General features: G+C 40.4%; 1 protein-coding gene across 10 annotated transcripts in view; it reads left to right on the top strand.

The window, feature by feature from the left end:
* LOC114791987 (protocadherin beta-16-like) overlaps positions 1–14,059 on the top strand; it is a 258,171-nt gene that overhangs the window by 102,700 nt on the left and 141,412 nt on the right. For 2 of the 10 annotated variants that reach the window (XM_028982651.1, XM_028982673.1), the window contains exon 1: positions 7,514–10,001. The exons of 4 other annotated variants lie outside the window; for them this stretch is intronic. In XM_028982651.1, the coding sequence (XP_028838484.1) occupies positions 7,614–10,001 (2,388 nt within the window). In that variant the 5' untranslated portion in view covers positions 7,514–7,613. Of the gene's footprint in view, positions 1–2,634; positions 5,161–7,513; positions 10,002–11,368; positions 13,884–14,059 lie in introns of those variants that run through there. 4 more of the 10 variants (XM_028982648.1, XM_028982671.1, XM_028982639.1 and 1 more) reach the window with 3 other exon arrangements.

The following is a 14,059-nucleotide window of genomic DNA, read 5'->3' on the forward strand; positions in this document are numbered from 1 at the left end:
TTTGGGCACTCCAGTGATGTTGCAGCTCTGAAATATGGCCAAACTGGTGGCAAGTGCACTGTAACAAGGATAATGTGAAATCTACAGTAACTAGCTGGCAGCTTTTAGCAAGTAAGTTGCTGTAGAACATTCTACAGTATGCTTACCGTAAATTGAATCACAGTACCTACAAAATACTGTAATTGTTATTACAGCAATAATCTGAATACTGTAATCATTGCTACAGTAGTAAGCACAGACTGTATTTGCAATCACAGTAATAAAGTGCTGTATATTTCATTACAGCACATATTAGGCTACTGCAATATGCATGACTGCATTATTTGTTATAATAAGTAATTTATAATTTGTTATAAAATAAAAATTATAGCATACAATACAATGAAGATGCGTTTTTTGTCGCAAAACATTTCATTTATTTTTTTAAAGCAGTTTACAAAAAGTTTTACTTTGTAAAAAACACTATTTTCCCAAACAACCCTTTCTCTTCAAGTAAACCAATTTAAACACCAAGGCCTAGAATTATTTTGTAACACTTCAATGCTTATACAGATAATTAAAAAAATACTGTTTTGTACTGTTTACATTTCCCTTTTCAGACATTGGTTTGTATGTGCAGTTACTGTATCCTGTAAAGTTAATTTTGATAATATAATAAAATTAACACTAAAACACACAAAAGCATCACCATATAGATAACTATCACATATTTCAGGTTTTGTTTTTTGTTTGTTTGTTTTTTACAAATACAAAAATTCCAAGTAAGTAAAATGTTCAGTTAAAAGAAGAATTGTAGAAAAATGCATTTGTACGAACACATTTCAATATTCAACCAATAAACTCTTCAAGACTGACTTTACTGGTCCCAATGACATATATGGTTCCTGCGCCGTTTCTTCCTATACTGAATATGTCTTCTAAGGCTGGAATCTTCTTCCCTGAAGTGGAAGGACAAAGAGGCATTAGTTATTAATGTTGAGTAGAAATGCAAAGGCAGCATTAATCCACACTATTGGCTCATTTGGAGATCCCACATTGAAACCTAAAGTTTGTGCTTTTTCTGTGAACTTTAACATGCTTAATATAACTGAGGATTGTCCCTGCAAAGAAATAACATTCTTTGCATTTGAAAGACATACTGATTACAGTATGTAGTTGAACTGACTGTTTGGCTGGTGTTTGCTACAGATTCATATCCTGAAAAAAAAAGTATGTGACAGACTTAAACATGTAAAGCCAAAATCAATAATGTGTCAAAATGTATTCACTAGTTGGAAATGACACTCCTGTGTCCTCAGGTTAGATGTTCAAAGTCCAAAAATGCAGCGTCTTACCTGTTGCAGTGTCCTGTGTCGCCTAGGTAGGTTACGTTGACAATTCCAACGGTCGCTAGCAAAGGAGTAGACGAATGTCAAGCTAATTAGCTTTTTCACTTAGTTTATTTTATATGCTTTTATCATTTGCTTTTGCAGTGTATGTAACGTTTACATATTACATTTAAAATATTAGTGTGGCCATAATATTTGTGGTTAGTGTCATGCCAAAGATTTACAGGAAAACCCAAGTGTGTTCAAAAGGGAAAGCATTATTATTATTATTTTCAAAATGCAAAGTATATTATGGAACATCAAGTATCTACTAAGAGAAGCTCTGTGTAATAGTGAAAGGGTCTTACTTGCTAGGATATGCACTGGGATATGCTGATATCAGCACTGGGATATGCTGATAATGCTCATGAGTTATTTGTGGTTTGCAGTGTAATGCAGTGCAAGTGGTGGTGATCAAAAGTAGGTTGACTGTGCGTTGGCAGCTATACGATGGTGTGACAGTTAGTCTTTTCATTTTTAAATTATGAAAATATTGTTGCCTAATTCTCTTACGTATTTTCTCGATAACGGTGTTTTGTGTGTTTAGAATATATCATTTTGGAGAAATAATTTCTATTGCATGCATGTAATGACACTGTTGCTCTCTTTCCATGGTGTTATCGCTATGATTCAGCACCAAGTCTTTGGACAGCAACCATATACATTTTTGATTGTTGAAGATGGAGATTAGCACCAGTTTGGTGAATATCTGAAAAACCTTTTTTCCTTGTGTTGTGTGTAGCACTGTGCGTTAGCAAAAATGTTCAAACTGTGGGTATTTGAGCAGTAGCCCAGTTTTAAGTATGTGACTATGAACACTGGAAACACATATTATAAGATTATCCTTATTGTAATGGTTATAATATTTTATTAATCTGTTACTGTGTACTAAGCTTATCTTTTATAATGTAATAATGTGAATAATTTTAAATTAAATAATGTAATTACAATTTTAGTATCATGCTTTTCCCGTTTCACTTACCTTTCGAAATTTTCTATTTAATGTGTTTTTTGGGGGGCAACGTCCCCTTTTCGTCAGTGTCAGATACGAAAATGAATTTAATCAATAATCCCGCAAAATCCCGAAAACTTTTTTGCGTCTCTGACTTTGAGTATTTATTTGTGCAGCTATAATGTTCATGTTCATGTCACATTTATATATAACCGGTAATTTTTCTGCGATATTTTAGTTGTACGCTGAGTGTCGCTATGTACCAAGTCTGGTTAGAAATCATATCTCCTCCCTAGATGTTTTGCATGAGGAGGAGGCTTTGTCGAGCTGTACAACATCTCACAGTCGACATTTGAAGCGTCCTTCACCTTTCGGTCGCATTTCTTCTTGCAACTGTACCTGGCGTTCCAATAAAATCTTTTTAGTTACTGATCGACGATGGAACACCGCGGATTTTCTTTTTTTCTGATGACGGCAGGATTTTATATTTTTCTCTGGCATGGTGGCAGTGGAGAAATCAGCTATTCCATTCCAGAGGAGATGAGGATCGGCGCTGTTGTCGGAAATATCGCGAAGGATATCGGATTAAATGCAAAGACGCTGTCAGCTCGAAAAGCGCGTTTGGATGTGGATGATGGGAGCAGTCGTTATTTCGACATCAGTTTAAACTCGGGGGATCTTGTGATAGCTGAGAGGCTGGACAGGGAAGAGCTTTGCGGCGCGCTGGCCGCTTGTTCCCTTAAATATGAAATTCTTCTCGAAAATCCACTAGAACTGCATCGTGTCGTTGTTCAGATTCAAGATGTAAACGACAACGCACCCGAATTTCCCAGCGACAACATTAAATATGAAATTAGGGAATCAGCAGTTAAAGGTGCTCGGTTTGCTGTTGGCGAGGCTCATGATGCGGACATCGGACTAAACGGAGTCCAGAGCTATTCCTTACAGAAGAACGACCATTTTACTCTGGATGTCCGTGCGAAACAAGGCCGTGGGAAGCAGATTGAGTTGGTTTTAGATAAAGAGCTAGATCGCGAGCAGCAGCAGGAACTGATGTTAACACTGACTGCTGTAGACGGAGGAACCCCGCAGAGATCTGGTACAGTAACCATTCACGTGACTGTACTTGACGCGAATGATAACGTTCCGGTTTTTACTCAGTCTGTATATGAAGTCAGTGTTCCTGAAAACCTTCCTCTCGATTCCGTCTTGCTGACAGTCAGCGCTGTGGACGCTGATGAGGGGCCGAATGGTCAAGTTTCATACGAATTTGGTCGCATTTCGGGTGAGGAAGGTAAATTATTTAAACTAAAAAAACAAACTGGGGAAATTATACTGAATTCTCCTCTTGATTTTGAAAAAAAGACATCATACGAAATTGGTGTCCAAGCAAAGGATGGTGCAGGTCTAACGTCTTTTGCTAATGTCATTATTAAAATGACAGATATTAATGATAACGCACCTGTTATTGTAGTAAAGTCTCTAAACGACCCTCTTCTAGAAAATGTACCACCAGGAACAGAAGTCGGAATCATTAACATACAAGATAAAGATTCAGGACCCAATCGTCAGGTGCATTGTTCCATTCAGCAGAACGTTCCATTCAAACTAAACCCGTCAATTAAGAATTATTACTCTATTGTAACAACAAGTGAATTAGACCGTGAGGTCATTAGTGAATATAATTTAACAATCACTGCAACAGATGAAGGAACACCACCTTTATCTTCATCCAAAACCATCCGCCTTTCTTTAGCTGATGTGAACGACAACCCCCCTGTGTTTGAAGAACAGTCCTACTCTGCCTATGTGAGTGAGAATAACAAACCCGGCTCCTCTGTTTGTTCTGTTACTGCGAGAGACCCAGACTGGAGACAGAACGGCACAGTCTTCTATTCTCTGTTGCCCAGTGAGGTCAGTGGTGCTCCAGTCTCCTCATTCTTATCCATTAATGGAGACACAGGGGTGATCCATGCTGTCAGGTCCTTTGACTATGAGAAGTTCAGGAGCTTGAAAGTCCAGGTTGTGGCCAGAGACAACGGTTCTCCTCCACTCAGCAGCAACGTGACTGTGAGCATCTTCATATCAGACGAGAACGATAACTCTCCACAGATATTATACCCTGCTCCAGCAGGAAACACCTTCATGACTGAGATGGTTCCTAAAGCTGCTCTTTCAGGCTCCCTGGTCTCCAAGGTGATCGCTGTAGATGCTGATTCTGGACAGAACGCGTGGCTGTCTTATCAGATCATCAAGTCGACTGATCCAGGACTTTTCACTGTTGGTCTCCATAGTGGAGAGATCAGAGCGCTGAGGGACATTTCTGAATCTGACAGCATGAAGCAGAATCTTGTTATTTCAGTGAAAGATAACGGACAGACCCCTCTCTCTGCAACTTGTACAGTTTCTTTACTCATTTCAGACAACTTGGCTGAAGTTCCAGACCTTAAAGACGTGTCTTATGAGGAGAACAATTCCAAACTGACTTCGTATCTGATCATCGCGCTGGTTTCAGTCTCCACCTTTTTCCTGACTTTCCTTATTCTGGTCCTGGCTGTGAGGTTCTGTCGGAGGAGAAAGCCCAGACTGTTGTTTGATGGAGCAGTTGCTATTCCCAGCGCGTATTTCCCTCCCAACTATGCAGAGGTAGAGGGAGCAGGAACTCTGCGCAGTTCTTACAATTATGATACATATCTGACCACGGGATCACGTACCAGCGACTTCAAGTTTGTCACGTCCTACAATGACAACACGCTGCCTGCTGATGATACATTGAAGAAAAGTATGGAACATCTTGATGGAAGTGTTCTTACTCTGAATGATGCTTCCTCAGTCATTGAGGTAAGAGACAAGTATCATGAAACTAACATTTTTTTTTCGAGGTTTTTTCATGCCTATTTCATTTAATTTTGATGCTTCCTCTTACTGTAGTACATTGGCGGAAATACAAATATTTTTTAGTCTTTCTATGTCTCATCCTCATTGGCAAAATACATCAGGGCAATGGTTGCTTATGTTGCAACTATGCCTTCGGGTTCAGCTCTTTAGGCTGATTTAAAATATCTACAACACCGAGTTGAAAAAAAGAAAATGGGTGTACACTTTCACTGTTAAATTTATAAAAGCAAAAAGTATAAAGGTAAAATATAAAAGTATAAAAACACACAAGTCACACAATCAAAATAAAATCATTCCATGCAAAATAATCTGTCAGCTGTTTCCACATCAAACACATGCAATTAATAGTACACTCTGGTGACAACCCATCCTTCCTTATATAGTACTCTGTTATGGATTACTGGTGCTTCGGCCTGGTACTTAAAAGGACTAAACTAAAATCTTAAAACATTGGAATAAATAACCAATAAAATAATCTAAAGCAAAGACTTAAAAAGGATTAACCAAAAAGTCTGAAACATAGTAAAATAATTATCCATAAAACAACGGCCAACAACCCAGCAGCTTTACAGCAACCCCATGATCGTTAGCCAGCACGATACGCCACACTTTGCTCCACTGCAGTGTTTTTGCTCTCTTGCTCTATCCACTATAGCTGTTTATCGATCTTTGCTGTTTGTTCACCACCATCTCTACTCCAGGACTCAGGCAGTCTTTTTTTTTTTTAGCTGGTCGTGGCTATTCCTGTTTTAAACACTTCCATCTAATTGTTGGCAGTTGTATCTCTCTACCTGGCCACTCAGAGCTGTACCTAATTACGTACTTACCACTGCCCTGGGGTGGATCCCTGGCTAAAGTTAGCAGGTATGGCAGCGGACCAGTAACTGAAACACTGTGGGTCTAAATGTCAAACCATTAACGTGCCGCTGAAGTCCCCTTGAGGAACATATATTCCGTGCACTGAGGGCAATGGGCTTAATGCAGAAGGCATATTTTGTTGTGTGTATTGCACTGTATATCACCTCTTTTTTACTTAGTTTATTTCATATGCTTTTATCATTTGCTTTTGCAGTGTATGTGTTGTTTACATTTTACATTTAAAACATTAGTGTGGCCATAATATTTGTTGTTACTGTCCAGCCATGGATTTACAGGCAAACCCAAGTGTGTTCAAAAGATAAAGTTTCATTAAAGAAAAACTTTAAAAAATGTGTAAAATATAATAATTATGGAATGGCAACCCAAAAACAAAGTAAATTAAGGAACATCAAGTATCTATTAAGATAAGTTCTGAGTAATGGTGCAAGTGTCTTGCTTGCTTGGCACTGGGATATGCTGATAATGCTCATGAGTTATTTGTGTTTTGGAGTGTTATGCAGTGCATGTGATGGTGATCATAAGTAGGTTGACTGTGCGTTGGCAGTGACATGGTGTGACAGTTAGTCTTTTCATTTTTAAATTATGAAAATATTGTTGCCTAATTCTCTTATGTATTTTTTTCTATAACGGTGTTTTTTATGTTTAGAATATACCATTTTGAAGAAATAATTTCTATTGCATGCATGTAATGACACTGTTGCTCTCTTTCCATGGTGTTATCGCTATGATTCAGCACCACGTCTTAGGACAGCAACCATGTCCATGTTTGATTGTTGAAGATGGAGATTAGCTCCAGTTTGGTGAATATCTGAAGAATTTTTTTCCTTGTGATGTGTGTAGCACTGTGCGTTAGCAAAAATGTTCAAACTGTGGGTATCTGAGCAGTACCCCTGTCTTAGGTATGTGACTATAAACACTGGAAACACATTATAAGATTACACTTATTGTAAGGTAATGCTTATAATATTTTATTCATCTGTTGCTGTGTACTAAGCCTCTCTTTTATAATGTAATAATGTAAATAATTTTAAATCAAATAATGTAATTTAATTTTTAGTAACATGCTTTTCCCGTTTCAGTTAACTTTCAAAATTTTCTATTTAATGTGGGGTTTTTTTTTTTTGGGGGGGGGGGGGGGGGGGGGGGGTTACGTCCCCTTTTCGTCAGTATCAAATAAAAAAAATAAATAATAATAATCCCGCAAAATACCGACAATAATTTTTCTATCTGTGACTGTGAGTATTTATTTGTGGAGCTATAATTGTTCATGTTCATATCACCTTTATTATGACCGGTAATTTTTCTGCGATATTTTAGTTGTACGCTAAGTGTCGCTATGTACCAAGTCTGGTTAGAAATCATATCTCCTCCCTAGATGTTTTGCATGAGGAGGAGGCTTTGTCGAGCTGTACAACATCTCACAGTCGACATTTAAAGCGTCCTTCACCTTTCGGTCGCATTTCTTCTTGCAACTGTACCTGGCGTCTAAATAAAATCGTTTTAGTTACTGATCGACGATGGAACACCGCGGATTTTCTTTTTTTATGATGACGGCAGGATTTTATATTTTTCTCTGGCATGGTGGCAGTGGAGAAATCAGCTATTCCATTCCAGAGGAGATGAGGATCGGCGCTGTTGTCGGAAATATCGCGAAGGATATCGGATTAAATGCAAAGACGCTGTCAGCTCGAAAAGCGCGTTTGGATGTGGATGATGGGAGCAGTCGTTATTTCGACATCAGGTTAAACTCGGGGGATCTTGTGATAGCTGAGAGGCTGGACAGGGAAGAGCTTTGCGGCGCGCTGGCCGCTTGTTCGCTTAAATATGAAATTCTTCTCGAAAATCCACTAGAACTGCATCGTGTCGTTGCTCAGATTCAAGATGTAAACGACAACGCACCCGAATTTCCCAGCGACAATATTAAATATGAGATCACGGAATCAGCAGATAAAGGAGCTCGGTTTGCTGTTGGCGAGGCTCATGATGCGGACATCGGACTAAACGGAGTCCAGAGCTATTCCTTACAGAAGAACGACCATTTTACTCTGGATGTCCGTGCGAAACAAGGCCGTGGGAAGCAGATTGAGTTGGTTTTAGATAAAGAGCTAGATCGCGAGCAGCAGCAGGAACTGATGTTAACACTGACTGCTGTAGACGGAGGAACCCCGCAGAGATCTGGTACAGTAACCATTCACGTGACTGTACTTGACGCGAATGATAACGTTCCTGTTTTTACTCAGTCTGTATATGAAGTCAGTGTTGCTGAAAACCTTCCTCTCGATTCCGTCTTGCTGACAGTCAGCGCTGTGGACGCTGATGAGGGGCCGAATGGTCAAGTTTCATACGAATTTGGTCGCATTTCGGGTGAGGAAGGTAAATTATTTAAACTAAAAAAACAAACTGGGGAAATTATACTGAATGCTGCTCTTGATTTTGAAAAAAAGACAACATACGAAATTGGTGTCCAAGCAAAGGATGGTGCAGGTCTAACATCTTTTGCTAATGTCATTATTAAAATTACAGATATTAATGATAACGCACCTGTTATTGTAGTAAAGTCTCTAAACGACCCTCTTCTAGAAAATGTACCACCAGGAACAGAAGTCGGAATCATTAACATACAAGATAAAGATTCAGGACCCAATCGTCAGGTGCATTGTTCCATTCAGCAGAATGTTCCATTCAAACTAAACCTGTCAATTAAGAATTATTACTCTATTGTAACAACAAGTGAATTAGACCGTGAGGTCATTAGTGAATATAATTTAACAATCACTGCAACAGATGAAGGAACACCACCTTTATCTTCATCCAAAACCATCCGCCTTTCTTTATCTGACGTGAACGACAACCCCCCTGTGTTTGAAGAACAGTCCTACTCTGCCTATGTGAGTGAGAATAACAAACCCGGCTCCTCTGTTTGTTCTGTTACTGCGAGAGACCCAGACTGGAGACAGAACGGCACAGTCTTCTATTCTCTGTTGCCCAGTGAGGTCAGTGGTGCTCCAGTCTCCTCATTCTTATCCATTAATGGAGACACAGGGGTGATCCATGCTGTCAGGTCCTTTGATTATGAGAAGTTTAGGAGCTTGAAAGTCCAGGTTGTGGCCAGAGACAACGGTTCTCCTCCACTCAGCAGCAACGTGACTGTGAGCATCTTCATATCGGACGAAAACGATAACTCTCCACAGATATTATACCCTGCTCCAGCAGGAAACACCTTCATGACTGAGATGGTTCCTAAAGCTGCTCTTTCAGGCTCCCTGGTCTCCAAGGTGATCGCTGTAGATGCTGATTCTGGACAGAACGCGTGGCTGTCTTATCAGATCATCAAGTCGACTGATCCAGGACTTTTCACTGTTGGTCTCCATAGTGGAGAGATCAGAGCGCTGAGGGACATTTCTGAATCTGACAGCATGAAGCAGAATCTTGTTATTTCAGTGAAAGATAACGGACAGACCCCTCTCTCTGCAACCTGTACAGTTTCTTTACTCATTTCAGACAACTTGGCTGAAGTTCCAGACCTTAAAGACGTGTCTTATGAGGAGAACAATTCCAAACTGACTTCGTATCTGATCATCGCGCTGGTTTCGGTCTCCACCTTTTTCCTGACTTTCCTTATTCTGGTCCTGGCTGTGAGGTTCTGTCGGAGGAGAAAGCCCAGACTGTTGTTTGATGGAGCAGTTGCTATTCCCAGCGCGTATTTCCCTCCCAACTATGCAGAGGTAGAGGGAGCAGGAACTCTGCGCAGTTCTTACAATTATGATACATATCTGACCACGGGATCACGTACCAGCGACTTCAAGTTTGTCACGTCCTACAATGACAACACGCTGCCTGCTGATGACACACTGAAGAAAAGTATAGAACATTTTACTCTGAGTGATGCATCCTCAGTAACTGAGGTAAGCTGCCAATATTTTTTAGACATTTTGTATTAGTTTTATGCATTATTTTTTTTAATCCGATGCTTCTTTAGATTTACAACAAATGGCGGATATGTCTTTTTGTTTTTACATGTTTACAGCATCCAACTTTGATACAATAGTTATATTATTGAGCTGTCAGTTTATTAAATTCACTTTTATTACTTTTTTGAGGTTCCAAAAGTAGAATATTTTAGAAATGTTTCCTCTGAAATGCATTTGTTTATCACATTAAACCACATGCTGTTTTATCCTGATTTTTATAAAAAGTATTGTTCAGCACCATTTTTAGATCAGCAACCCTGTCTTCTTTTCGGTGTAGAATGGAACTTTGTGCCAGGTTATGGATGTTTGTGGAATTCATTTGCCTTTGACAGTACATGCATCAGTAGGCACAAGACAAGATGCTCGTATTAATCCAACTGTGTCTAGCTGTGCGCTTTCTTGGTTGTCTTTTACCTACTTTTTTTTTTTTTTCTTAACTACATGGCTGATCTCACTGGTTCAAGCAGCAAGACAGTTTGTCAAAGAATGCTGAAGTGTGTTAAAGACAGGTCCACATGGTTTTTATGTATGGTTGGATAATCTCAGTGCCATTTGAAATTACATTTTTGAATGTATGTCGCTCGTCCACTTATGCTTTGATTTTCCTTGCACAAATTAGAATTCAGGCAGTAGATCACGTGCTTTTGCCATGCTGCTATAAACGATTTTTTTATGAGGTAATTGAGATATTTTTTTAATGAGGTAATAATAAATCACGTTTAACAGTTTTTGAGATGTTTGTCAGATATTTTTCATATGGTTCTTATGAGTCAGTCTTTAGTTTATGCTGACTTTATTACAAAATAATAATAATAATTTTTATGATTAAAATGGAGAATCAGGAAAATTTCCACATTTTTTATGTAGTGATAAGTGACATTAAATTTGTAATTTTTTCATTTTTAATGTTTAATATATGAATCTATGCAGTTGTCATTGTTCAAAAAGCAACTTTTACAACTGTATTTGTTTTATCATTATTATTTTCTACTTTTTAACAACAGGTTATTTACATGTTTGTTACTGTAACTAATATGTAACACTGACAGACGGAGGGATAGATAGACATTTTGATATTCTGGGTTTTTTAAATATGTTTATGTGTTAATTGATTCACGTGTTAAATTCCATGATATTTAATACCTTCGACAATTTTCTTTTTTGCGCGGATCATCTCGAGTCTGGTAGACAATTTTCTGTTTTAAAATTGCAGTTCTTGAAAATCCCTCACAGCGTCGCTGTTCTACAGCCTTATTTTTAAAGCCAACCATTTACTGCACAGCACAAAAGGACAGATATAACTCGAGCTGCGCAGTATATCGGTTGCACGGCGGAATATCTGGTCTGGGTGATTCGCCTCGCGGATTCGCTCATTTATTCGCTTTCCTTTAAAATACGCGCTGCTAATGGTGTGACTTGAGAATGGCGCACGGGAAATTGCTTTTGGCCGCCTGTCTTTCTGTTGTTCTGCGCATCAGCCATGGAGACATTCAGTATTCTGTTGCAGAAGAGATGAAACGGGGATTCGTGGTGGGCAACGTAGCGAAGGACATCGGGCTCGACCCGAATCGGCTGTCCTTAAGAAAGGCGCGACTGAACACGGATGACGGAGGGAAGCGGTATTTCGACATAAACCCCAGCACTGGCGCGCTGACTGTTTCGGAGACAGTAGACCGGGAGGAGCTTTGCGGTTCCAGGATGTCTTGCGCTTTAAAATACGAGCTTCTGCTGGAGAAGCCGTTGGAATTGCACGGCGTGGTGGTTCACGTGGAGGACGTCAACGACAACGCGCCGCAGTTCTCCAACGGCGAAATCGCGCTGGAAATACACGAATCTGCGACGAAAGGGACCGCGTTTCTGCTGGGCGAGGCCCACGACGCGGACGTGGGGAAAAACTCGGTTCAGCGATACGTCCTCCAGAGGAACGGCCATTTCTCTTTACGCACGGGGACGAATTCAGACGGAGCGAAATACAGCGAGCTGGTTTTAGAGAAAGAGCTCGACCGCGAGCAGCAGCGGGAAATGACGTTCACTCTCACCGCGTTCGACGACGGCGCGCCCCAGAAATCAGGGACAGCCGTCATCCGAGTGACTGTGCTCGACGCCAACGACAACGTGCCCGTCTTTACGCAGCCGACGTACAGGATCGATCTGGCCGAAAATTCGCCCGTGAACACGGTTATTGTCGCCGTTTCCGCGACAGACTCGGACGAAGGGCAGAATGGTGAAGTAGTGTACGAGTTCAGCCGAGTTCCGGACAAAATTGCTGAAATATTTTCCTTAGATAGGCGCAGCGGTGAAATTAAGGTCGTCGGTCCTGTTGATTATGAGAAACAAAAATCCTATGAGCTGACCGTACAAGCAAAGGATGGGTTGGGTTTAGCATCCAATGCGAAAGTAATTATAGACATTATAGATGTGAATGACAACGCGCCAGTTATAGAAATTCAATCACTGAATGACATAATTCCCGAAAATTCTGCACCAGGCTCAGAGATAGGAATTATTAAGGTACAGGATAAAGACTCCGGGAAAAACCGACAAGTCCACTGCTCCCTCTCCCTAAATGTGCCATTTAAATTAAACCCATCATTAAAAAATTATTATTCTCTGATCACAACAGATAAGCTAGACCGGGAATTTGTAGCAGCTTATAATGTAACTGTCACTGCAACAGATGAAGGTACACCACCACTATCATCATCCAAGACAATCTTCCTATCTGTATCTGATGTGAACGACAACCCCCCTGTGTTTGAAGAACAGTCCTACTCTGCCTATTTGAGTGAGAATAACAAACCCGGCTCCTCTGTTTGTTCTGTTACTGCGAGAGACCCAGACTGGAGACAGAACGGCACAGTCTTCTATTCTCTGTTGCCCAGTGAGATCAGTGGTGCTCCAGTCTCCTCCTTCTTATCCATTAATGGAGACACAGGGGTGATCTATGCTGTCAGGTCCTTTGACTATGAGAAGTTTAGGAGCTTGAAAGTCCAAGTTGTGGCCAGAGACAACGGTTCTCCTCCACTCAGCAGCAACGTGACTGTGAGCATCTTCATATCGGACGAGAACGATAACTCTCCACAGATATTATACCCTGCTCCAGCAGGAAACACCTTCATGACTGAGATGGTTCCTAAAGGTGCTCTTTCAGGCTCCCTGGTCTCCAAGGTGATCGCTGTAGATGCTGATTCTGGACAGAACGCGTGGCTGTCTTATCAGATCATCAAGTCGACTGATCCAGGACTTTTCACTGTTGGTCTCCATAGTGGAGAGATCAGAGCGCTGAGGGACATTTCTGAATCTGACAGCATGAAGCAGAATCTTGTTATTTCAGTGAAAGATAACGGACAGACCCCTCTCTCTGCAACTTGTACAGTTTCTTTACTCATTTCAGACAACTTGGCTGAAGTTCCAGACCTTAAAGACGTGTCTTATGAGGAGAACAATTCCAAACTGACTTCGTATCTGATCATCGCGCTGGTTTCAGTCTCCACCTTTTTCCTGACTTTCCTTATCCTGGTCCTGGCTGTGAGGTTCTGTCGGAGGAGAAAGCCCAGACTGTTGTTTGATGGAGCAGTTGCTATTCCCAGCGCGTACTTCCCTCCCAACTATGCCGAGGTAGAGGGAGCAGGAACTCTGCGCAGTTCTTACAATTATGATACATATCTGACCACGGGATCACGTACCAGCGACTTCAAGTTTGTCACGTCCTACAATGACAGCACACTTCAAGCAAATAATACACTAACAAAAAATGAAAATTTTACTACGGAGGGTGGTATAGTTGCGCTTGACAGTCCAGGGGACGTTTCAGAGGTAAGATTTTCTTTCCTCTTTTTACTGACACATGTTTTTTTGCTGTTTTCTTCTTCTTCATTGGACAGTGGACATATTTACTTTAGTAATAATCTGTCTGATACATTTTGTGTATTTTTTTATGTTACCATAAACGAAACAGTAAAATGACGTGTTATATTTCCCACTTTGCAGTG

The sequence above is a fragment of the Denticeps clupeoides genome, chromosome 6 (genome assembly GCF_900700375.1).
Source record: "Denticeps clupeoides chromosome 6, fDenClu1.1, whole genome shotgun sequence".
Classification (NCBI taxonomy): Eukaryota; Metazoa; Chordata; class Actinopteri; order Clupeiformes; family Denticipitidae; genus Denticeps; species Denticeps clupeoides.